Source organism: Leptonychotes weddellii, chromosome 13, assembly GCF_054177405.1.
Source record: "Leptonychotes weddellii isolate Sample4059 chromosome 13, ASM5417740v2, whole genome shotgun sequence".
Classification (NCBI taxonomy): Eukaryota; Metazoa; Chordata; class Mammalia; order Carnivora; family Phocidae; genus Leptonychotes; species Leptonychotes weddellii.
In genome coordinates, this window is record NC_138381.1 from 66,499,621 (window position 1) to 66,523,218 (window position 23,598).

Genomic DNA, 23,598 nt, shown 5'->3' on the forward strand with positions numbered 1-23,598 from the left:
AGGAAGGAGCCCTCCCCCTCCCTCCTTCCAGAAGCTTCCCAGCCCTGGAGGCTCCATGACACCCCTAAGGGTGGGGCTCCCATTGCCGCCCAGCCCACGTCCCACTCACCCACCTGCGTTGTCGAGAACCCACTTGGTTCTCCCAGGGTCCCCTGTGTTCCAGATGTGTGGAGGGGTTGATAGGACTGAAGAGGTAGGTACGTTGTGTGGTGAAATGAGGAAAAGACCTCAGGGGCCAGGGCAGGTGTCCAGAGAGGAGAGCTGTGAGCCCTGGGCCACGCAAACGGTGGTCGACAAGGAAAAACTCAGGGCATCCCTCTGTTCAATGGGATGTACTGAGCATCTCCTGTGTTCCTGGCCTTGGTGTAGAAAGAGCCTAGAGTTGGGTCTATGAGGCCCCAGGCTCTGCCACCTCCCTGCTGTGCACCTCTGGGCAAGCCACGGTCTCCCTGGACCCAGTCTTGTCGCACAGGGTAGTGGAGAGAGTCGACATTGAGTACTAAGTGGTTGAGAGCCTAGGAGTCGCACACGGAGGTTCATCCCCCGCTCCGCCTCTTGGGGGTAGGGTAAGAGCTGGTCCTGTGGCTGTCATGGAGCTATGTATCGCAGGGACACCTGCCCACCCTGCTGAGGTAGAAGCTGGGGACTGCTGGAGTGTAAGAAGTAGGGAGAGTGTTCTTTTTCCTCCCCCATTATAAAAGTGAAATGCATCTTTCAGTATTTGGAAACAAGTCCAATGAAGAAAAATTCAGCCGTCACCCAGCTGCCCAGCGCTCAGCACTTGGTCTCACGCTGAGGACTTTCTTACCAGGTGTTGGGCGTTTGGGGGGTGTCTGATTTCACCTTGCGGAAGTGACCGTCCTGGTCAGGTGGGGCTTGTGTGAGCAGGTGTGTGGACAAGGCCAGGCCTGGCCCGGAGGAAGGGCCTACTCTGCGCTAAGCCTGTCCTGGGCCCCCATACTGATGGGCGCATTCCGGCCTGGGCTTCTGGGCACCACCTGCCCGCCCGCCCGCCCGGCAGCCCGTTGTCTGGCATGGGGGGTGCTCGGAGCAGCCGTTGTTCTGCACACATCTGATCCTGTCTCTTCCACATCAGATCATTTGTAACCGTCACCAGGCAATCGGGCCCGTTGCTGATTCAATCTCGGCTTTGTGCTGTCACAGCTGTTTTTCCGCGCCGGGCTGATTTTGAAAGGAGGCCCATCTTCTAGGCCCGCTCTTCAGAAGCAGGGGGAGGGGGTGGGGGGCTTTATGTGTGTGTCTGTGTGTGTGTGTGTGTGTGTGCACATCCTCCCCCTTTCAGCAACCCCCCACCCGACACACACGCAGGCCTCCGCCTCTCCTCACCGAAAGTAGAATTTGGAATGAGGTGCACGGACAAGGGCTGTGGGGCCCCACCCCCATCCCCTACCACCTGCCCACCCTGGGCACCTGTGTGCCCCAGTGTGCAAACACAGCAGAGTCTGTGCTCTGGTAGAAGAGACAGATGCTAAACCATTCATCAATAAGGTCATTTCAGAGTGGTAATGACACTGAAGGAACTACAGCCCTGACAGGATAGTGGCTGGAGCAGTCAAGGAGGACCTCTTGGAGGAGGTGATGTTTGAGTTGAGGTGCAAATGAGGAGTTAGAGCTGACACGGAGAGCGCCACCCCGTGTGAACTGAGAAGTCCTGTAAATGTAAAATCTACCCCCACTTTCAAAGACTTAGTGTGGAAAAAAAAAGAAAAAGAAAATATCTCGTGAGTCATTTTTAAATATTGATTACCTGTTAAAGCGATACTATTTTGGATATATTAGATTAAATAAAATATGTTAGTAAACGTAATCTTCCAGGGTGCCTGGCTGGCTCAGTTGGGAGAGCGTGCGTCTCTTGATCTCAGGCTTGTGAGTTCGAGCCCCACACTGGGTGCGGAGATTACTTAAAATTTTTAAAAACAAACAAAAAGACATAATTTACCTTGTGGATACTAGAAAATTTGTAATTACATTATATTTCTACTGGAGAGCCCTGGGGCAGAGTGTTTAGATGGAGACAAAACTGTAAGTGCAAAGGTCCTGGCATGAGACCAGGGTTGACCTGTTGGAAGACGAGGGTAAGCAAGGGGAGAGGGACAGTGTGGGCAGGGAGTGGGGATGGGCTTCACACACAGCCTTAGAGGATGTTGTTAGAAATGCCAGGGAAGCCAGCGGGGAAGTTTTGAGTGGAGAAGGAAGTGAGTTCCTCATGGAAGCCCAGCCTGGCCCCTGTGGGGTGGAGAATAGCATGCAGGGGCCCTGGGACGTTGGGATGTGATGAGGCACATGGTCAGAACAGGGGTCTGTTGTGGAAGAGTTGCAGGAAGGACCTGCTAGAGGGCTGGCTGGACAAGACTTGCTTCCCTTCGCTCCTGGATTTCAAAGCTTCTGGGCCTTCTCGTGCTCCTGCCTCTTCCTCCACCCATCCCCACCTTCCCTGGCCACTCACTATCTCCTCCCTGAGCAGCTGCTCCCTGTCACGGCCAAGAATTTACAATACGTCCAGCTCCTCACCTCCAGGTGGTCACTGGTTGAAATCCCTTTCCAAAAAGTAACTTAACACACACACACACACAGAAGGGATGCACAATCACTGTAGAAAAATTAGAAATAGAAACATAAAGAAGAATCAAACTCCCTAGAGATAAACACAGTCCCACCACCAGCCTGGAGTAGAGCTGGGGTTTGAACCCACATGGTCTGGCCCCAGCATCCCAGTGCTAGGATCATCATGCCCTGTGGACAGATGATGGGGGCTTAGAGACACTGTGCCTCCAGCCCAGCTCACAGCAAAGGACACCTGGCCCACACACAAGTGGGGCTTGGCTCTGGGGGTTAGCATATATATAAATATGTTGATGGTGTTGTTGGGCCAGAGTGCCCTGTCCTGTTTCCCCCGCCCCCTATCCCGAAGGCTCTACTCATTTCTGTTCTAGCTTGATCCTCTGAAGCATCTGTTGATCCTTCGCTCCTGGCTCAAAGTCAAGACCAGCCCTCCCCTCAGCCCATCCCCCCACCTGGGCTTCTGTCTCCTGGTTTCGTAAGCCTGGCGTTCCTGCCCTGGGCCCAGTTTTCTTCCCTTTCTCTCTCCCCTTGGGGTCTAAGTCTGGCGCAGGCCCACCTCTTCTGCTGGGCTTCCCTGCCCCCTCCACCAACTAACTGCCTGCCCTGCGGCCCTGGACAGCCCCCGCCCCCGTCCCCAGCCTCTTCTGTTTCCTCATGGGTACACAGACCATAGTAATCCTCTTTCTCTGGGTTGTGGGGTGGGTTAAATGAGGTGATGTCTGTAAAGTGCTCAGCCCGTGGGAACACTAAAAATAAAAACCAGCTCCTGTTATTGCTCTGATTATTAGATTTTCTCCTTCCCCGTCGCTGAGTTAACCCTGAACTGTAGGGTACAAGGACCTGGGGGTATGCAGGGGGATAGGTGAGAGAATGGGTGGGAGCGCCCAGCTCCACGATGGGTCTTACCTTCGCCCTTTGCATGGTGTTCCCCCTTCTGGACCCATTATCCCCGGAGTCATCTGGTAATACCCAGTATCATTTTGGTCTCCACTTGTATGTTGCTCCTCCATGAAGGTTCCATGACCTCCAACAAAAATACTGGGTTGGGGCCTTCCTGCTGATGATATCAGTATATTGATGCCTGCGGCTTCACCCCTTGGCTGGAAGGTGACAATGGAGATTTGGCTATCACTTAAGGCCAGGCCAGAACTAGGGGAAGAATGAGTGACTTATACAATCGTGCCATCCCCCCCCTCTCTTCCTACCTTGGGATCTGACTCTCAGGGAGTGGAAGCTGGATAGTGGGGTCTGAGATTGGGTGGCTTTGCTCCCCCATCTAGGGCTTCCCGAAGGCTCATTTTCGTGAGAATGACCCCTGCCCCATTCACTCCCTAGGTGCTCCTGGGTGACCCTTGGTTCTGGGAGAGGGCCAACTAGGTCTGCCGCCTCACCCTATCACGAGAGAGAGTGGTTTTCAAGCCCTCCTGTGAGCCCTCCATCCACCCAGCACCTTCTCTCAGCCCCTCCCTGCCCTGAACCAGCACCTGTCCTCAGCAAGTGGATCTTGCCACCTTGAGCTTGGGCTCCCTGCCCCTATTCCCTCTGCCCTGGTGACCCTGCCTGGCCTTAACACAGATGGGGTGCTCTTACTCATCAAGAAGGTTTCTTCTCCCTCCTGGAGCTGCTTCAAGTTCTTCATACTCCCCAATTTTTTTCAAGTCTTTCTATGCTTGCGCGTGCAGTCCTGTGCTTCGGACCACTTCTCCCCCCATCTTCGGGAAGCCCTAGATGGGATGGCACGATCCCTACCTCCCTGCTGATGGTAATCATTGACGATACTAATAATAGCTACCACTTGGGCAGGTACTACGATGACAACCCTGGCACCTTATTTGTACAGTCCGTGGTATAACCCCTTGTGCAGTCTGTGGAATTAACCCCTTTTTTTAAGAGGAGGAAACGGAGTCTCAGAGGAATGTGCCCTATTCATCAGAGTTAAGGGATAAAGCTCAGACATCAGGATCCAAAGACTGGAACGATATTGTTAACCCTCCTTATGAGGGCAGCGGGGCTGTCCTTTCATTGTGACACCCCTAAGCTAGGTAGGCTGGCCCCACCATGGCTACCACTTGTCTCCTTGCCTTGTAATTGCCCCTCTGGCGCCCCAGCCCCTCCGTCAGGGTCTGTCACTGCCTCAGCCTCTCACACACAGTAGGTGCTTGATTTGTCATGTCTCCAGAAGTTGGAGTGCTGCCCAGGGCAGATAACCTCAAGATTAGTTCCCATGGCGACTGACGTCACCAGGCTCCCAAGCTCCGCCCTGCCCCTTTCTCCGGGGTGAGTGCACTGGGAGCTGGCCGTGGTGCTGAAGGCTCAGGCGAGCTGCCTGCCCCAAACCTCCGCCCTCGGTCCCTGTCAGTCACTGTCTGAGCCCAGCCTGGTGCTTCTGGCCCATCCTTTCTTCAGGAGATGGTTTCCTGGGGGCCCACTGTGCATGGTCACTGGTCACAGCACCGTGGACCCATGGAGGAGGGATCAGAGAGAGCCACATGAGGAGCCCCGTTAATTCGATTATTGACCAAACATTTATCAAGCACCTTGCGCGTCTCTGAGAAGCCCTTGAGGAACCTGGGCTTCAGGTGAAAGTCAAGTAGAATTTCATGGGGGCAGGTAGAGACTCAGGAAGGGTGCAAGCAGAAGGGATTCCCCAGGCCAAGACCTGCACATGTGGCAGTGAGAAGCTCGTGCCTACCTCAGGGCTCCGGCTGCAGCTGCCTGCCCTCTGGCCTTCGTGATTATTGGTTCACTTTTTGGTCTCTCCTGGTGGCCCAGAACAACCCGCACATCTGGCTCCAGTGCCTGGCCCAGGTCTGGGCCCAGACTGAACGGAGAGTTGCTGTCTCCCAGGCCCGGGGTTGGCGTCCATCTCTGTCTTGGGAACAGAGGGAGCCAGGTATGCTTTGTGGCCAGATCTGCATTTTAGAGAGACCTCCGGCCCTGTGGGGATGGGGATGGACGGGGTAATGATCCTGGCAGTGGATGAGACCTCCTGTTGAAGGGGGCAATGCCCCTCCACCCCAGCCTTTAAAAAAATAAAAGAGAGTGAAAATCCCCTTCTGGTGCTGCGGCCCAAATGGCAGTGGGGAAATAATCACTTTTCACAGACCCCTTATCCACAGCCCAGCCATGCGCCAGTTTAATCAGCAGTGGCGGTGTGACTTGAAGATTCCCGGGCTTGAGAGATCAGGAGAGGGGTTAAAGAAAATTACCCTCGCCTCCTCCATGCTAATGTAATCTCTAACCAGATCTGCCTAGCCGCAGCTCAAATTGCTTTTTAGATTAACATTTAATTATTAACAGGGTCCCCTGGAAGGCCTCAGGCTCAGAACAGGGATGGGGGAGGGAGCAGCAGGAGGGGGATGGGGGTGGGCTTCTATTCTGGCTGCCTTGCAGAGAGACAGAGTGGGTTGGAGGGGGTTGGCGAGAGGCAGAGAGAGGGAAGGAATAGGGGAGAGTGGGGTCAGGAGGGGAACAAGAATGAGGGACAGCAGGAAAAAAGAAGGGAGACAGCAGGCCAGGGAGGCAGACGGAGTAAGGGAGAGGGAGAGAGACAGGGAAGAGGAAGAAAGAGACAGACGGTGGAGCCTCCTGTTGTGGGGGAGGGCCTGTGCACCCAGGCTCGCTAAGGTACTGCTGGGCAAGGGTCCCTCTGCCCCGCCATCCTGGCCAGGGGCAGGCGATTTCCTGTCCCTCGCTGTTTAGGGAGGACTGAGCTTTCTGAGGCTTCGTGCTGGCCTGGCTTGTGGTGCTGGGGACTGTCACAGAAAAGTGACTCAGGGCCACAGAGCCAGGATCTGACTCCAGCTCTCCCAGGCTCCCAATCCAGTGCTCATTCTCTTCCCCAGGCCCTGGGCCTCCCATCACCACTTCACGTTGTTCCCGGCACTTGCGGCCAGGCTCCGTGGCCAGGACAGGGGGAATGAGAACAAGGCTTCCTGTCCAGCCAGAGGGATCACGGTGAGAACTGTTGGCAGCCCTTGCCTCCTCCCCCATGAAGGTTGTGCAGCCCTGAGGAATAGCAGGGTCCCAACAGTCCCCCCCAGTGCTTTATGTGAACTGCTGGACGTTCCCAGCTCCCCCTCTCATCCCAACTCAACCTTCTAAATCCCTCAAGCACAGACTGCATCTAGAACCCCCTCTGTGTGCCAACAGAGGACCTAGCCTGTTGCCTTGCACACAGTTAGTGCACTGGATTGTTTGAAAACCAAATCGTAAAACATTCCCTCATGTCCAAGCTGGAAGTCCCTCCTATGAAATCCACTGGGCTGTTCCCCATCAAGATTATCAAGATTCAGTGAGGGAAACAGAGTCAGGGAGGATCTGTGACTTCCTCCAGGTCACTGAGCCAGTCAGAGCCCTGGTGTGGGCAGGTGCCCCCCGCCCCCCACCCTGAGGCATCCAGGGCTGGCTCTCCTCTGTGAAGTCCTACTCCCATTGGACACTGGGAAGGGCCTGGCATGACCTCCCCCTCCAAGCCCCAGGAGTCTTTGGCCTTGGGTAGAGCCAGCGAGGCCAGAGTAGGCAGCTCCAGGAGTGGGGAAGGGCAAGGGCTGGAAGTGGCATAGCCATGGCCTTCATGAGGTCACAGCCTCGCCCTTGTGCAGAGCCCAAGCATGTCCTCATACTCTGCCCTGCTCTCGGGCCAGCCCGGCCTGGCAAGGAGGAGACTGCAGACCTGCAGGATGCATGAGGGAAAGTTCTGCCCCCCTGCCACTTTCGGGAAATAGCATCTGGAGGGAGAAGCCAGGAAAGTGCATTTTCTTTTTTTTTTTTTTTAAGATTTTATTTACTTTTTGAGAGAGAGTAAGAGCCCAGGAGTGGGGGGAGGGGCAGAGGGAGAAGCAGACTCTCTACTGAGCAGGAAGCCACCATGGGACTGGATCCCAGGACCCCAGGATCATGACCTGAGCCCAAGGCAGATGCTTAACTGACTGAGCCACCCAGGCGCCCCAGAAAAGTTCATTTTCATTGGGTTGGATTTGGGAGTGGGAAGTCAGTTCTTACTGGATGTTCTTTTTGGCAGGACATTTTTTTTTTTTTAAGATTTTATTTATATTTGACAGAGAGCACAAGCAGGAGGAGTGGCAGGCAGAGGGAGAGGGAGGGAGAAGCAGGCCCCAAGGATTGTCAGGACATTCTTACTGATTTTGTACAGTGCACATGGCATGGGGCTAGCCCTCAAAGGTTGCTCAAGGAGTGTTTGCTCCCTGAATGAATGAATGAGTGAGTGAGTGAGTGAATGGGTGGGTAAATGACAGCCACCTCAGAACGGTTCTCCCAGAGGCAGGGTCTTCAATTTATTCCTCTCAGTATTGTTCTGCCCAACGCAGGCCTCACACGCTGTCCTCCGTGAATGTTTATGGGATGAGTAAGTGGGCTCCTGGGAGCCCCTCCTCCTCCTTCCCGTCCTCACCTCCTTCCCTGTGATCCCAGCCCCTGCTGGAGTAGAATCAGAGTGGATTTGGGCACTGGGGAGAAGCAGGGCTTTGCCTTGGCTCCTTCCTGCCCAGCTGCCCAGGAGCTGGGGGCTGAGGGCACCCCACCACCACAATGGAGCCGAGGGTGGGGGCCGCACATGTGTGAGGCTGAAGGTGCAGTCTTCTGGTTGGGGTGACACCTAAAAGCTGTGTGACCTTGTGCAGATTACTTCCCCTCTCTGGCCATTTCCTAATCTGTGAAATGGAGATAAAAACAGAACCCACCACAGAGGCTGCTAGGAAGCAGCGGTGAGGTATGACGGACAGGATGCACGCGGGACGCAGCACAGAGGGAACATTCGATAAATGGGCAGCGCTATTATTAGTACTAATGTGTGCATGGTTATTGTGAGCAACCCCTCCCACTGGCTGGGGGCTTCCCAAGGACCCCTGCAGCCAGACAGGCAGGGAGAGATGACAAAAGGCAGGCAGGGCCAAAGGCCCCAATTCCCTGTTCTTTTAATAAAAATAAAGACAGCCTTTAGACATTCTTCTCCTATGCATTGTTCTGCTGAGGCAAGCAGCACAGACTCAATTCCTCCTCGAACTTGGAAAGTTCCTTCCTTTCTTTCCCCTCCCCTGTCACATTTCCTTTATCTAAATCCTCAGCCATGAAAGGGCATATCGACAGCTGGGGGCGTTATCTGGTGGAGGGGACCTTTTCCTAGGGGTGCCTCTGAGATAAGACGTCTTATCAGCCCCCACGTCAGGAATGATGCCAAAGCATTCTAATCATTGAGGCTTGCGACATTTTCTCCCTCCCTCCCCCCATCCCCTTTTTTTATTAAAGTCACAAAAGACCTTGGGGCTTATAAACAGCCTGATTTGCAGATAGGGTTTCAAAATGAGCAGCGTTCCGGATGGTCCCCGGCTGGGGGAGTCATGAGTCAGGGTGGGGCCTCAGAGGAGCTGGCTTTCTGCAGATGGGATGATGCCAAGCAGAGAGGGGGCAGGGTGGGGTCACGGGAAGAACATGAGTGTTTTACGCGCCTGCCCCGTTCCTGTCCCAGCTTGCTGTGTGACGTTTCCCAGGATGCTTGGCTTCTCTGGGCCTTGGTCACTTCGTCTGACAATAAGTGATTCATTGATTCAGCCAGTCATTCAGCACCTATTTATTAAATGATTACTCTTTGCCAGGCACCAGGAGAAAGAGACAAATATGACATGGTCCTTGCCCCTGAGAAACTCACAGTCCAGTGGAGAGAGACAGACATGAAAATTGGCAGTTACCACTTGGTGTGATTAAGACTGTGAGGGGGGATGCCCAGAGGAAGGACAGCTGAGCCAGAGTCTGAGTTAAAATGGACTGGAGTTAAAACTGTGTACACACATGCCCTTTTTAAACTGTGGGCACAGGGACCAGCACGGGCAAAGGTTTGGGGGTGTGGGGCAGCCGGTTGGAGGGAGGGCTAGGAGGGCTGGCCGGGATAGGCAAAGAAAGTTGGGCTCTGTTCTGGGGTTAGAGGGGGTCTGACTCTGTCCTGTTGTAGATGGTTGGGATGATGCGGGAACTGGTGGTAACCCACTCATCACTGTGCTAGGCTGGCTCCTGTCCCTCCCACACTGACCCCCCCACCTGCCCCAGCAGCAGGGCACACGGTTCCTGAGAAAATGAACAGTGAATTGGGATTAGAGGCACAGAGAGAAAAACCTCTCTCCTTCAAGTGAAGATGGTCACTTGGGCTGTGGGGACTCCAGAAGCCAGTGATGAAATGATGCAGGCTGTTGTACTGAGCTGAGGCCTGAACGTGGGTCCTGTCTCTTCTGGGGGAATCTTCTGTCACTCCCTGAGCTGGTGACCTCTCGGCTCCCAGAACTGCTTAGGCGTCCACCATTGGAGCACTCTGAAAACCAGAGCCCCACTGAGAGGGCAGCTGCTGAGGTCCAGAGAGGCCCCAGATTAGGCAACCTGCCCCTCATCCTCAACAATTACAGCCCCCAGCCTGCCTCATTCAGCTGCAAAGCATGCTGGAATGTGCGGCCCATGGGGAGTTGCAGGGGAGGACCTGGACAGGGGCTGGGCTTCTTGGGCCCCTGGCACCCAGTGAAAGGCAAGAAGTGAGGAGGACCTGCAGGGGTTGGGGGCGCGGTGCTGGGCATGGTCAGGATGCAGATGGATAATGACCTGGGAGGGATCAGAGGCTCCCCTGGGGTCACACAGTGGGCACTGGGGCAGGGGTATGTAGTTTCCAGATTTCCAGCCCAGCCCTGGGGGCTACCCGCTGGTGAGGGGGTAGGCTTATCTAGCCACTGCCTGCTGGGTGGCCCTGGGCGGGGTGCTAGCTCTCTCTGGCTTGGATTTTCCCATCTGCAGGTGGAGAGGAGGTTCACCTGCGGCTGGCCGGCCTTCTCGGGCTCTCCCCTCTGTCCCCCACACCCTGTGTCAGAGCGGTGAGAGGTGGACGCGGGGCCGGGCCGGCGTATCGAGGGGAGGGGCTGCGCTGCCGGCCCCTTACCTCGCAGGCGCGCACGCGGTTGCGCGTGACCGTGGACAGCCTGCATGTGCACGCGAGGGCGCCAGGGGGCGTGGAGGGGCGCGGCGCTGTGGGTACGGGTGGACGGCGGCGTGCCCATCTCGGCAGATGTATGTAGTGCGCGTGGACGGCGTCTTGCCCGCGTGTCCCCAGGTGTCCGAGCGGCACAGTGTGTGTGCGGCTCTGTCCTAAAGGGCCCAGGTCCCCTGTCCCCGAGGAGTGGTGCCTCCTTCCCTCTGTCAAGGGCTTTCATCCCTGCAATAAACCCCACTTCATGCCCTTTTTAAACTGTGTAATTTATGCCTGATTGTAATGGTATATTTTAAAATTACCAGAAATCAAAGCCGGGAAGTGGATAGCGCAGCTCTGACTGCATTGTGGCTGCATTAAGGCTGGCGATTGGGGGGTGGGGGTGGGGGTGGGTGAGAACCATCTCCCCTCCGCCATCCACCCCCCTACTTTTTTTTTTTTTTTTTTTTTTGAGACAGTAATAGGAGAAAATTGGTTTTGAAACTGAATAAAAGTCCCTTTCAGAGTAAATCATTTCTTTCAGGGTACCTTTGCTGAAAGTAAAATAGAGCATAATGAAAGGTGGTTACGTGATTGTCTTTCATTTACCGAGAGGTCAGGACAGACAGGAGGCTGCAACCGTCTCGGGGAAATTCAAGATTGGAATAATTGCGCCGTAACAAGGAGCTTGTTGTGAAATTAGTATCTTAAGAAAGTAGTGAAAAAAGGCTTTTCCTCATGAATACTTCATTATTAGAAGAAAGCAGCAGAATTTAAGGGCTCCAGACACCTGTTTAGTATTAAATAACTCCCCTTTCTTCCCCTTAAACATCCCCCCAACCCCTCCACCCACGTCTTTCTTCCTTTTTTTAAGAACTGGCAGGAGGATTGAGCTGGCCCAGCTTGGCTGCTCAGGACACTTGTGGGGGTGGGTTCGGGTCGGGCTGGGTGGACATCAGGGCTGTCTGGCTGCTGGTTCTGGCTCCTTACCTGGAAGAGAGGAAGGGAGGGGCCCTGCAGAGAAATCCCCGCCCTCTCTTCATGGCCTCCAGGGCAAGCCCCAGCTGGCCTGTGTTCACCTTGCCCCATGTTCACCTTGCCCCATAGGGGCTCTGCGTTCTGGGAACCCTGGTGGCCCTTGGGACCTGGGCTCAGGGCTCAGGCTCAGCACTGCTCAGGGTTGGAGACTGCATTCTCCCAGGGATGCCGTCCTGGATATCTCCCTGTAGGGGTGCTGTGAGAATGCTCGAGAACAACACTTCAGTACACTGGAACACCCATACGCCTACTGGCAGTTCGTGGGCGCCCCACCCCCACCCCGTGTAGCTTCCAAAGGTGACTACATGGCGTCTTTGCTCTCCATGAGCTCAAAACTGAAGAGCAGGGACAGACCCACTCACAGGTGGTGACAGGAGAGCCACAGGCCACGCCTGGCTGGAAGGGCAACCTGCTGAGGAAACAGGGAGGGGGTGAGGATCTAACCAGGCCTGGGGGCATCGGGGCAGCCTCTTGGAGGAGGTGACCCACACAGTGAGCAGGGCCAGGGCATGTGGGACCGGTCAGTTCTGGCCCCGACACGGTGGAAATCCACCACTCGAGATCTGGATTCTTTTCCTTTCTTTCCTTTGGTGCCTCTAGGCCTCAGCGTCCTCATCTGTCAGATAAGGGAGAAGGGGTATCTGCTTTGAGAGTCTCCAGTGATCTGCTGGGTAGTGGGGAGGCTGCTGGAAGTAGCTGGGGGAAGTGGGAGGCGGGCACGGAGCAGCCCGAGTGACAAGCACCTCATCTCCCTCCTCACAGGGACCCTGCTGCTCGGTGTGCCCCACCGCGGGCCCCCAGCTCCGCCATGCTGGCCTGTCTCCAGAGGACCCAGAACCCACCGGGCCAACACCTGGCCTGCCCGAGCAAGAGCCTGGAGCTCCGAAAGTGTGAGTGCACGCCCTCCCCCTGCTCATGCCTCTCCAGCCCCCGCCCCTGTCCCCTGCCTCTGCCCACTGAGTCCACACCCAGCTTTTCTCTCCTCAGGCCTTTGTGGGGCAGATCCCAGCAGGGAATGCCACCGGAACCCCAGAACATCCACCCACCACAATCCTGCCCAGAGCTCTCCGTGGTCTAGGCCTTTGCCTGTGCTGTACCCCCTCCCCCACAGTGGCACCCACCCCCTTTGGCTGACTCCCATGGAGTGTGACCTCCTTCCCAGGATCCCCTCTGACCCCAACCCCAGCCCCCTGCCTGGGACCCCACGATGCACCATGTCTGTCTCACCTACCATGATTTTCTGGCACTGATGGCAAAGAGGACAATGTGGAAGCACATAGTCCTCAGTGATATCCCAGCTTGGGGCCTGATTTGCTGTGTGATCTTGGGCATGTCTTTCCCCTCTCTGGGGCTTGCTTTTTCAGTGTGTCAAATTAGGGAGCTGGACTTGGTGATCTCCAGGGGTCTGTCTTCCTTGACCATCTAGGACAGGAATACCAAACCCTCTGATCTGATTTTTTTTTTTAGCCACAATAGAGTCTTTTTTGTAATTTGAAGTATTTGGAAACATTTGAAAAACAGGGAGATTTGCATAATAATCTGGATTTATAATGTCTCTTGAAAAAAAAAAAAATCAGAGGATCTGGTAACATAGGCCTGGGTTCTTAAACTGCAGCTCTCAGTTAGAAATGAACTATTATTGTCTCTTCAAAGGGGACAGCTATCGGGGCACACCTGGGTGGCTCAGCCAGTTAAGCGTCCGACTCTTGATTTCAGCTCAGGTCATGATCTCCGGGTTATGATCTCAGGATTGTGAGATCGAGCTCCATGTTGGCTCCACGCTGGGCATGGTGGAGTCTGCTTAAGAGTCATCCCCCCCACTCTCACCCCCTGGCTCATGTGCGTGCGCTTGCTCTCTCTGTAAGAAAAAGGGTAGGGGGACAGCTAGCTCCCTGTTGGTGCTGTCCTATAGCACGAGATTGGTTGCCCTTCATCATTGTGCTTTTACACTGTTGCTCTTTCTCCTTTCTTAATAGGTGTTTATAATTTTTTTTTTTTTAGATTTTGAGAGAGAGAGATGTGAATAAATCTACAAGATAAACTTCTAGAAAGGGAAATACTGGGTCAAAGTTCTCTGCCTTTGTACTTTTGATAGATGTAGTCTGAGGAACATCTTGAGATGACTCTGGGTGAGACAGCCTGTTTGCCCACACCCTCACCATCACAGCATGGTATCAGACTTCTAGGCTGGGTCACCTCATCAGTGAAAGTAGGATCACAGTGTGGTTTTAAGTTTAACATGAATGAGGATGACTATCTTTTCATGTTGGGGCCATTTGTTTTATCTTTGACCTTATTCATCTCCTTGGTCCGTTTTTTCAATTGGGTGGTTTTTTGTCCTTATTGAATTATAGGAGCTCTTTGTATATTGCGGAATTAGACCTCTGTCATCTGAATTGCATATGGTTTCCCCAATTTATCATTTGTCTTTGATTCTGCCATGTCTTTGTGAAGTGAAATCTGTATTTCCTTTTAGGGCCTTTGGATTTTGTGTCATACTTAGAATGTCCTTCCTCATGCTGAGATTTTTTTTTTTTTTTTGAAGTTCCCCAGGCTTTCTTCTAGTTTTTTTATAGTTTAATTTTTTAAATACATGGTATAAAGTGTAAGGTATGGATCCAAGCATACGCAAGTCATTAGGGCAATGCTGTTTTAATTGTTACAGAGTTATAATGCATTCAAAATTTTAACTTTATTGAAATAGAATTCATATACCATAAAACCCACCCATGTGACATGTACAATTAAGGGTTTTTAGTATATTACAGAATTTTGTATCCGTCACCCTAGTCATTTTTAGAACATTCTTATCACCTCAAGAAGAAACCCCTTACCCTATTCTGGACTTTCCTAAGAAGGGAACCCTGTAGCATGTGGTCTTTTGCAACTGGCTTCTTTCACTTAGCATGTTTTCAAGGTTCCTTTGCATTGTATCATGCACATAACACCTTTTAATATTTGGTGGTGCTTGTTGTTCCTTGTTAGGCCCCCCACCCTAAATTTCTAGAAGTGGAAATTGGCTATTTTTCTGCCTGAACTATAGAATCAACTCATCTGGGTAAGAACAAAAATCCTGTTGTTTTTTTTCTGGGCTTGCATGAAATTTATAATTCAGGAAGCAATTTTTTTATGTTGATGCCCTCTAGGACCATCAGTTTGTTCAGACTTTTGTGTGTCTCTGGGAATGTTTTAATATTTGCTTCATCTAGATCTTGCATATTTTAAAAGTTTAATTCTGGGTAGTTACCCCCTTTTTTTGGCTAGTGTTTTCTTCCTGAAATGGAGGTTATTTATATAAAGGCTATTAACTCCTGCCCCCTTACTGAATTCTTTTATTGTTTGTAATAGTTTTTCCATTTGGTTTCTTAGATTTTCCAATTACTCTATTTTATCATGTGCAAATGATAACCTTACCTCCTACTTTGGAAGTTTTATACCTTAATTTCTTTGTCTTACTTAATAGTGTTGGCTGCGATCCTTGGAACAATGAAAAATAATGGTGATAATGGACACTCTTGCTTCATTCCTGACTTTAATGAGAAGCTTTTAGGATGTCCCCATCATGCAAAATGCTGGTTTCAGGGGCAGATGTTTTATCAGGTTAAATAAGTGTCTGAGTATTCCTGTTTTATTAAGAATTTTAAAAAATTAAGAATGGAAGTTGAAGCTTACCAAAAGCCTTTTCAGTGTCTATGAAGACAATGTTTTTTTCCTTTAATCATGTAATAGGAATAATGATAGAAGATCCCTTTACATCAAACTATCCTTGCATTCCTGGTTGAATCCCAGTTGGTCATGGTGAATATTTCAATACAGTGCTGGATTGGCTTGGCTACTTAGGGGTTTTGCCGCAGTTTCATCTGTGAGATTAGTTTTCAGTTTTTTGGAACAATTTTTGTTGGGTTTCATGATCAGTGTTATGCTTGCCTCATAAAGAAAATGGAGGCTTCCCTTCTTTCTCTATGCTTTGTGATAGTTTAAGTAGAAATGGATTATCTGTTCTTTAAAGATTAGTTGATCCTCCATGAAACAGTCTGGGCCAGTGCCTTTCTTTGGGGTGGGAGCTCTTTGATTCTTCCATAATAATTGGTCTGTTATAATTGTTCTACTGCTCCTTGAATGAGTTTGGTAAATTATGTCTGTCTAGAAAAGTATTCATTTTATCCAGCTGTCAAATTTACTTGCATGAGGTTGAACAAATTAATTTACCGTTTTTAAGTGATTATTTCATCCTTATTTCTTGTACATTTCGTGCTTCCCTCCCCAAACCCATTCCCCATTTTTCTTGATTAGGTTAGTTAGCTAAGAGGTTACCAACCTCCCCTTCCCAAAGATCCATCTTTGAAATCTATTAGTAATTACCCTTTTCTGCCTTCTAATTTATTAATTTATGCTTTTATTAGTATTTAAATCTTCTTTGTACTTTCCTTGTTTCTTAAAAAATTTGAGTTAGTGGCTTAATTCTTTATACTGATAAACAAGAAAAGAAAAAAATATTAAAGCTATGAATTCTCCGAGCACTGCTTTAGTTGTGTCCTATAGGTTCCAATAGAAGGTATTTTTATCATTATTTTTAAAATCTCTTATAATTTAATTTTGATTTCTTCTTTGACCTAAGGCTCATTTGAATTCCACCTATCCACTCAGGTAGTAGGTGCTTTTGTAATTCATTATCTCTAGTTACAATGCATTATGATCAGAGAATGTTGTCCATGATTTCTTTTTTGGACTTAAATTTTTCTTTGTGGTGTAATCAGTTTTTGTGAGTTTTGTGACTTTTCAAATGGGACTTGGAAAGAAGTGTGGCTATTTTGGGGATTCAAAGTTTGGTGTATACAAATTGTATCTCTCCCATTAATTATGTTAGTTATGTCTTCCATATCCTTGCTTACCTGTCATGGATGGAGAAATGAATTAGACACCTACTACTCACCTGTTCCCAGTCTATCTCTTCTTGCAGCATCTACAGCTGTGGCCTTATGCATGGTGATGCAATGTCATTTAACACAGAGATAGTAATACTTTAAATCTTTATAGTGAATTGCGTCTTTCTTGGCCATACTTAATATGATGGTAACCTCTGCCTTTTTGATTCACATTTTCCTTGAAACTTTACCAATCCTTTCATTTCAACCTTTCTAAATTACTTGGTTTAGATGTGACTCATATACCGTAGAGCTGGATTAAGCTTTGTGAGAAAATCTGAATGGCTTTTTAAAATTTTTTTAATGTTTTAGCCCATTTACATTTATTGATATGACAAGTGTCTGATCTATTTTGTGCTTTATTTTAATTGCTTTGAAAAGTCTCTCTCGGGGCACCTGGGTGGCTCAGTTGGTTAAGCATCTGCCTTCAGCTGAGGTCATGATCCCAGGGTCCTGAGATTGAGCCGTGTCGGGCTCACTGGGGAGTCTGCTTCTCTTGCTCACTCTCTCAAATAAATCTTAAGAAGTCTCTCTTTATGTGATCTGTGCTGCACTGTGTACCCACTAATCATAAAGAAGGTTGTTTTTGTTCTAATGCTGTAACTTTAAATAATACCCTGATCTCTATTTCTTTGGAACAGTATCTATTACTGTCCCTAAAATGAACAAAATGATGAAATCAATGTATTTCCTTTTGCTCCCTACATTTTCTTAGAGTTCACCTCTTCGAATTAAGCTTTCATTCATTACCTGACATCGGTTTCTTTTTTAAGATTGATTTATTTTAGAGAGTGAGCAAAGCGGGAGGGGCAGAGGGAGAGGAAAAAAGAATCTCAAGGAGACTCCACACTGAGCCCAACGCAGGGCTCAACGCAGAGCTTGATGCGGAGCTCTGTCTCACGACCCTAAGATCACAACCTGAGCTGAAATCAAGAGTCGGACACTTAACAAAGCCTGTGCCACCCAGGTGTCCCTACCTGACATCAGTTTTAAATATCTTTTGGAGCATCTGGCTAGCTCAGTCGGTAGAGCATACAACTCTTGATCTCAGGGTTGTGAGTTCGAGCCCCATGTTGGGTGTAGAGACTACTAAAAAAAAAATAATAATCTTAAAAAAATATATCTTTTGATCCCAACTATTAAATATGAGGATATCTATGTACTTCTACTTCCATTCCTCTCTTTCCCCTTCCCAACCTTCTGTTATTAGTGATACCATTACTCTGTTCCCAGGACTTGTAATGTTGGTTACATCACCACAGTCCCACAGTTATTTCAGTCTGTCTCCCAGAGAAATAGGGTCAGTGCTCACCACCAATCCTTGCACCTTAGTTTCCCATCATCCAGTTAGTCCATGGGTGTATGGCTTAAGGCCTCAAGTGACCAGCATTCCAGCAGTTCCCCCAAGTTCAGAAAGGTATATCTTGTCGACTTTCTGCTTGAATGAGTGAAAAATTATCCCTGGGTCACTTTGTTTCCTTGAGGATCTTTGTAGACCATATTCTGTTCTCCTCTAATGTTGAATGTTGCCATGGAGAAGTTGAAGCCTGATTTTTCCGTCTTTAGATTTCACTTTGATCTTTCCATGTCTTTCCTGTTACTACTTTTACTAGCATGTGTCTTGGGGTTGACCGTTCAGAGTCTCTTTTTTCCAGAACACAGTACCATGCCCTTTTGACAGGCAGATCCAAGGCTTGTATAATTTCAGTTTCCTTCTTTGGAGACTGTAGTTAAGCAAAGATTGTCTGTCTTTTGCCTGTCTTCCTTTTCACTTTGCTCACTTTTTTTTTGCACTTTTTGTTTTCCTTGTACATTCCATTTTCCCGTTTTGCTTTTATAAGTTTTTTCTTCTACTCTTGTATATCTGCTTTGTGTTTTTGTTTTATAGAAACAATTGTTTACAAAGTTTTTTCCCTCACAATGAAATATTTGGCTATAATCTTCATCTCGTCTGTGGCTACATTTTTCTGATGGGAAGTGGGGTTTCTTAATTTTTTTTTGCCAGCCGTTACTTAGGCTTTGCCTTTCTCATTTTCCTTTCAATTAAATACCATGCTGGTTCAGTTTTATTACTTGCCTCTGGAGGAGATGAGTTTTTCTCAGCCCGGCTATTTCCCTCCAGTTGCCTTCAGAGACAAACCCAGTTCCTACAAGTATGGCTTATTCATGGGATTTCTTTTTAGCCCTACCTTCTTTGATTTTCAGAACCAAGTGGGCCCAGGGAAGGTCTATAACCAGCTGATGCATCCCTGGTTTCATTGAAGCAAAGAAGGGGGTTTAGATTGGTACAGGGTGTATCCATCACAGTTGGGAAGTGTATGCTGCTGGTTTTTTCCGAAATGCACAGCTATGGCACTCTTTCTGCTTCCTCCCTCAGCCCCACTTGATCTCTGTTGCTTTGGGCAGCCTGTCTACCTGCTGTTGTTTAGGGATTTAGCGGTCTCCTAGTTTTGCCAACAAATGGAACTTGTGTTTTTGTTCCATGTTGCTTCTGGGGTATTTGCAGAAAGAGAAGGTATTATATCAACATTCATCAAAATTGAGGTTCTTCTGCTGGTGTTCTTTCAAAGATAGGGGTATAGAGAAATATTTGTCTGCCTTATCAAAAACAGGACAATGACAGATAATTTGGTGTGTGTGGGGGGGGGGGGCTTTGGTTTCAAGGAGTATGTTTTTCATGCACAGTTCCCTTCATTCCTTTATATGACCTTCAGGGAGAACATATTCTTTTATTAAATTAAGTACTTCACTGAATAGATTGTCCATGGCACCCAATTCAGAAAGCATGAGAATTTAAAATGAAAACTCTCTTTCTCAGAGGAAACCAATGTTGGCAGTTTCTTAAATACCCTTCTGAAAAATACACATGTAGGAGGAACAATAAATACCTTTTGTATAAACATTCACATCCCCCCCCACCTTCTTCGTTCCTTGCCTTTTTTCATTACCAATATTTCCCAACAATTACGCACCATCTGATAGAAAGAATGCCCTCATTCTTTTTAACAGCTGCATTGTATTCCATTACATGGATAAAGAATAACATTTTAAACCATCCCTCTGTTGGACATTTAGGTTGTTTCTAGTCTCTTGCTACTCAGAACAGGGCTGTAATGAATCTTTGTACATCTATGTGTATTTGTGCAAAAAAAAAATTCTCCCAGGGTGGACTTACTGGCTCAGAGGATCTGTGTGTTTTAACTTATGCCGCCGGCTAGAGGCAGGGGCTGGGCACGATGGCCCGGACGAGTCCTTCCTTCCTGCTCCAAGGCTTGAACAAGACAGTGTGGAGGGCCACCAAGGACGTCCTGCTTCTCCAGCTCAGTCAGGCCCTTTGACATCTTTGCACTTATTGAAAAAGACCGTGACTCTGCCTGTAATTGAAGAGCACAGGAAAGAGGGAGGCAGGAAGGGAGATAAGCAAATTGAATTGGGTGCCCGGCTGCCAGTTAAGGCCTGGACACTTGGCAGAGGAGGCTCCTGCCCTTTCCTCCTGGGCATGACTCTGGGGCAGTCAGGCCATAGGCAGACCCTCCTGTGCCTGTGGCCTTTGGGCAGAACTGAGACGGAAAGGGCTCTCCCTGAGCTTTCTGACCAGACCATAGGCTGTGCTGCATTTCTCACCCCAGGAGAAAGGTCTCAACTGGGCCATGTGTACTGTCCTTGGACAAGTTGGTCAGCTTTTTAGGGGCCAGTGTTCTCACTTCTGTAAAGCAAGGGGTCGGGTCAGGTGGATCTAAGAGGCCATCCAGCTCTGACCACCTGTGACAATAATGTCGAAAGCCTGGTCAAGGGAAGATGTGATGCCCAGTCTGAGATGCCCTCCCTCCATTCCTTATAAAATGGCATCAGAGCATCCTGCCTCTACACAAGGCATGGCAACCACATAGGCCCAGAACATGGCCAGCAAACCGGAAATGGCTGCAATGTCCCTCTGTGGGGCCTGAAGTCAGGCAGGTGGAGGAGCCAGGAGTGGGGGTGGCCCTGTGTCCAGGAGCCTGGGCAGCTGGAACACGTGACCAGAGAAAGTGACCCGGAGAGAAAAAAAAAAGGAAAAGATGTGTGTGTGTGTGTGTGTATGCGCGTGCACGCACGCAGTGGGGGTCCATTTCCCCTCCCCTACCTCAGGCCTAACTTCTTGGGCCACTCCCAGCTGGCCAGAGTCCCTGGGTCCCAAACAGGACCTGCTGATACCTGGGACAAAAGCATGTTTTTCTCAGCTGCTCAGGACCTTCCCTGCTAATAAAGATTTGACTTTCTCATCGTGGTGTTGATACGTAAACTTGGAGTCCGCACTGCTTTAAGTATAGGCTGTGCAGAGAGCCCCAGAGAGGCACTGTGAGGGTTTGGGGGTGGCATTCAGGGATCTGCCATCCAGGAAGGGAAGAGCTGAGGCAGCTACCCCAGGAGACTGATGTGAGCTGCCACCCTTGCTCTGCCAGGCCTCGGGTAAGCGACACAGCATCTCTGAGCCTCAGACTGCCCTTCTGCAGGTGAGAGTAGCAGGCCCACCCTGCCTTCCTTCCCATGAGCCCCCAGGGCAAAGGCTTGGAGACGGAGATGGTCCGGGGGGTCAAATCCTGGCTGTGCCCCAAATGGGGCATGTGTGTGGTCTTGGACAAGGAGTGACTGGCCGGCTCTGGGCCTGTTCACTGTGATGGGAGGGTAAGAACAAGAGAGAACCCCCAGGGCCTGGTTGCAGACCCAAACACTTCACCTGCCCCACCTCCCCCCAGAGAGTGGGAGCCTCCCGCCCCGCGCTCAACAAAGGGACAAAAGGTTTCCAGCCCACTCCCTCATCTTCATGGGAGGAAGGGCTTGCTAACCCCGGAGAGGCAGGGAGAGGCTCTTCTCCCCCGTTCCCACCCCTCACCCACCAGCCTTGACCCCAAAAGGCTGGAACGGCAGCCCCACGAGCATTCCTGCAGGTGCAGCTGCTTCCACTGACACTAATAAAATACGGAAGAAACAAAGCAATTTAAAATTCCAATAAAATTAAAAACAAACCTCTAGTAGCAGATTCAATTATGGAGCTGTTGCTGAGTGCAGCCTGGGGACAGAAGGAAGGTCCAGTCCACCCCCACCACAGGAACCATGCCTAGGAGGGGACAGAAGCTCAGAGATGAAGGGCTGGGAGAGGGCCAGATGGGGTCAGTCCCCTTTCTATGATTTAACAAATAAAAATCAGCTCTTACACTAGGAAGGAAGGCAAACTTCCTCTGCGACAGAGCATCCACGAGTAACCCACCACAAACCAACCTGAGGGTTGCTAAAATCAGAGCCAGACAAAGATCCAAATCACTGCCTTCCCACCGTGCACAGAGGTCGTGGCCGGCTCAGTGAGACAGAGAAAATAAACAACAAGCTATAAGGCTTAGAAAGAAGTGAAACTAGCTGCATGGAAACCCCAAAAGAATTCAGCAAGAGTGCAGATATAAGGCCGACATACAAACACCGCCGTGTTCCCCTGCGCCAGGAGTTGGCAAACATTTCCTGTAACTTTTCGGGTATTTTCATCCCTGCAGGCCATACAGTCTCTATGGCAACGTACTCAGCTCGGCCATGTGGTAGCGCGGAAATGAATCGGCGTGGCTGTATTCCAATAAAACTTTATTTACAAAAGCAGGCAGCAGGCCAGGCTTGGCCTAGATGTGGTGGTTTGCTGGCTCCTACTGTATACCAACTACAAAGAGCTGGAAATTACATTTTAAAAAAAGATACTATTACCAGTTTTTTTTTTGGAAACAGCTTTCCGTGTATGGTAACACATACCACACACTCCATCCATTCAGAGTGTACTGGTGAATACTTCGTAGTGTGAATTCACAGGGTTGTGCCACGATCACCACCATTAAGTTTCAGAACATTGTCTCATCACCAAAACAGAAAGGCCACACCCATGAACAGTCAGTCCCCATTTCTTCCGGACTCCTGATATTCAACTTGCTCACCCACTGTCTCTGCATTTGTCTGTCTCGGACATTTAGGATAAATGCAATCCTACAATGTGCGGCCCTTTGTGTTTGGCTGTTTTCATTTCCTATGTTTTCGGGGTTCAGCCCCCAAGTAGCTCGTGCCCATACGTCATTCCTCGTCATCACTGAGTAATCTTCCCTTGCATGGCTACATGTTTTCTTTACCATGTGCCCACGGACAGGGGTGTGGGTTGCTCCACCTTTGGGAGTGATCCTGAGTAATGCTGCTGTGAATGTTCGTGTACAAGTCTTTGCGGGGACATAGGTTTTCATTGGTCTCGCGGGTAAACCCGAGAGTTGTGTTGCTTGGGCCCGTGGCCATTCTCCGACTCTTTGAGGAGCTCCCAGAACAGTCCCCGGAGCAGCTGTGCTGTTGTGTGCGCCTGCCGGCCACAGGTGAGGCACCAGTTCCTCCACGTCTTCACCGAAACTTAACCACCCAGCTTTCTGATCCCAGCCATCCCCCTGGCTGGGAAGTGGGATCCCACTGTGGTGTTGACTTGTGGGGGAGTGTTCTGATGACTAATTCCAGCTCTTTGTTGGTTATAGGTCTGTTTGGATTTTGTTTCTTCGTAAGTCAGACAGGTAGTTTGTGTCTTTCTAGGAATTGTCCATTTTATCCACGTTACGGTATTATTATGTTAAGAAACTAAAATAAATTGGTGAAAGAGGTAAATGACATTTGTGGAGAAAAGCGTATTCAGTGATATTTTTTAAAGACCTAAATAAACGTAGATATACGCCCTGCACATGGACAGAGATTTCAATAGGGGGAAAATCAATCCAATCCTTACATCCTGACCATTTGTGTGTGTGTGTGTGTGTGTGTGTGTGTGTGTGTGTGTAACTTGAAAAGCTGACTTTGAAGTTGATAAGAACAAAAGGCCAAGAATGGGCAAGGCGCTTCTGACAAAGAATGTAAGTGTAGGGGACCAGACTAGTACTGCTCTGGCTTAAGGCTGAGGTGGTGGGATCAGCACGGGGACAGAGGGAACCAGGGCATGGAGCAGAACGTCTAGACACGGACCAGTGTGCATGTGAGCTCAGTTTGGGACAAAGCAGAAGCTGCAGATCTCTGGAGATGGACATACAGTGCTAGGACCCCGGTTATCCACAT

The 23,598-nt window shown here is 49.8% G+C and overlaps 1 protein-coding gene across 1 annotated transcript in view; it reads left to right on the plus strand.

The window, feature by feature from the left end:
• Positions 1 to 23,598, plus strand: part of FAM222A (family with sequence similarity 222 member A) — a 54,850-nt gene that overhangs the window by 18,008 nt on the left and 13,244 nt on the right. Inside the window, exon 2 of the mRNA XM_031032958.2 lies at positions 12,344 to 12,471. Within this exon, the coding sequence (XP_030888818.2) occupies positions 12,390 to 12,471 (82 nt within the window). The 5' untranslated portion in view covers positions 12,344 to 12,389. The remainder of the gene's footprint in view (positions 1 to 12,343; positions 12,472 to 23,598) is intronic.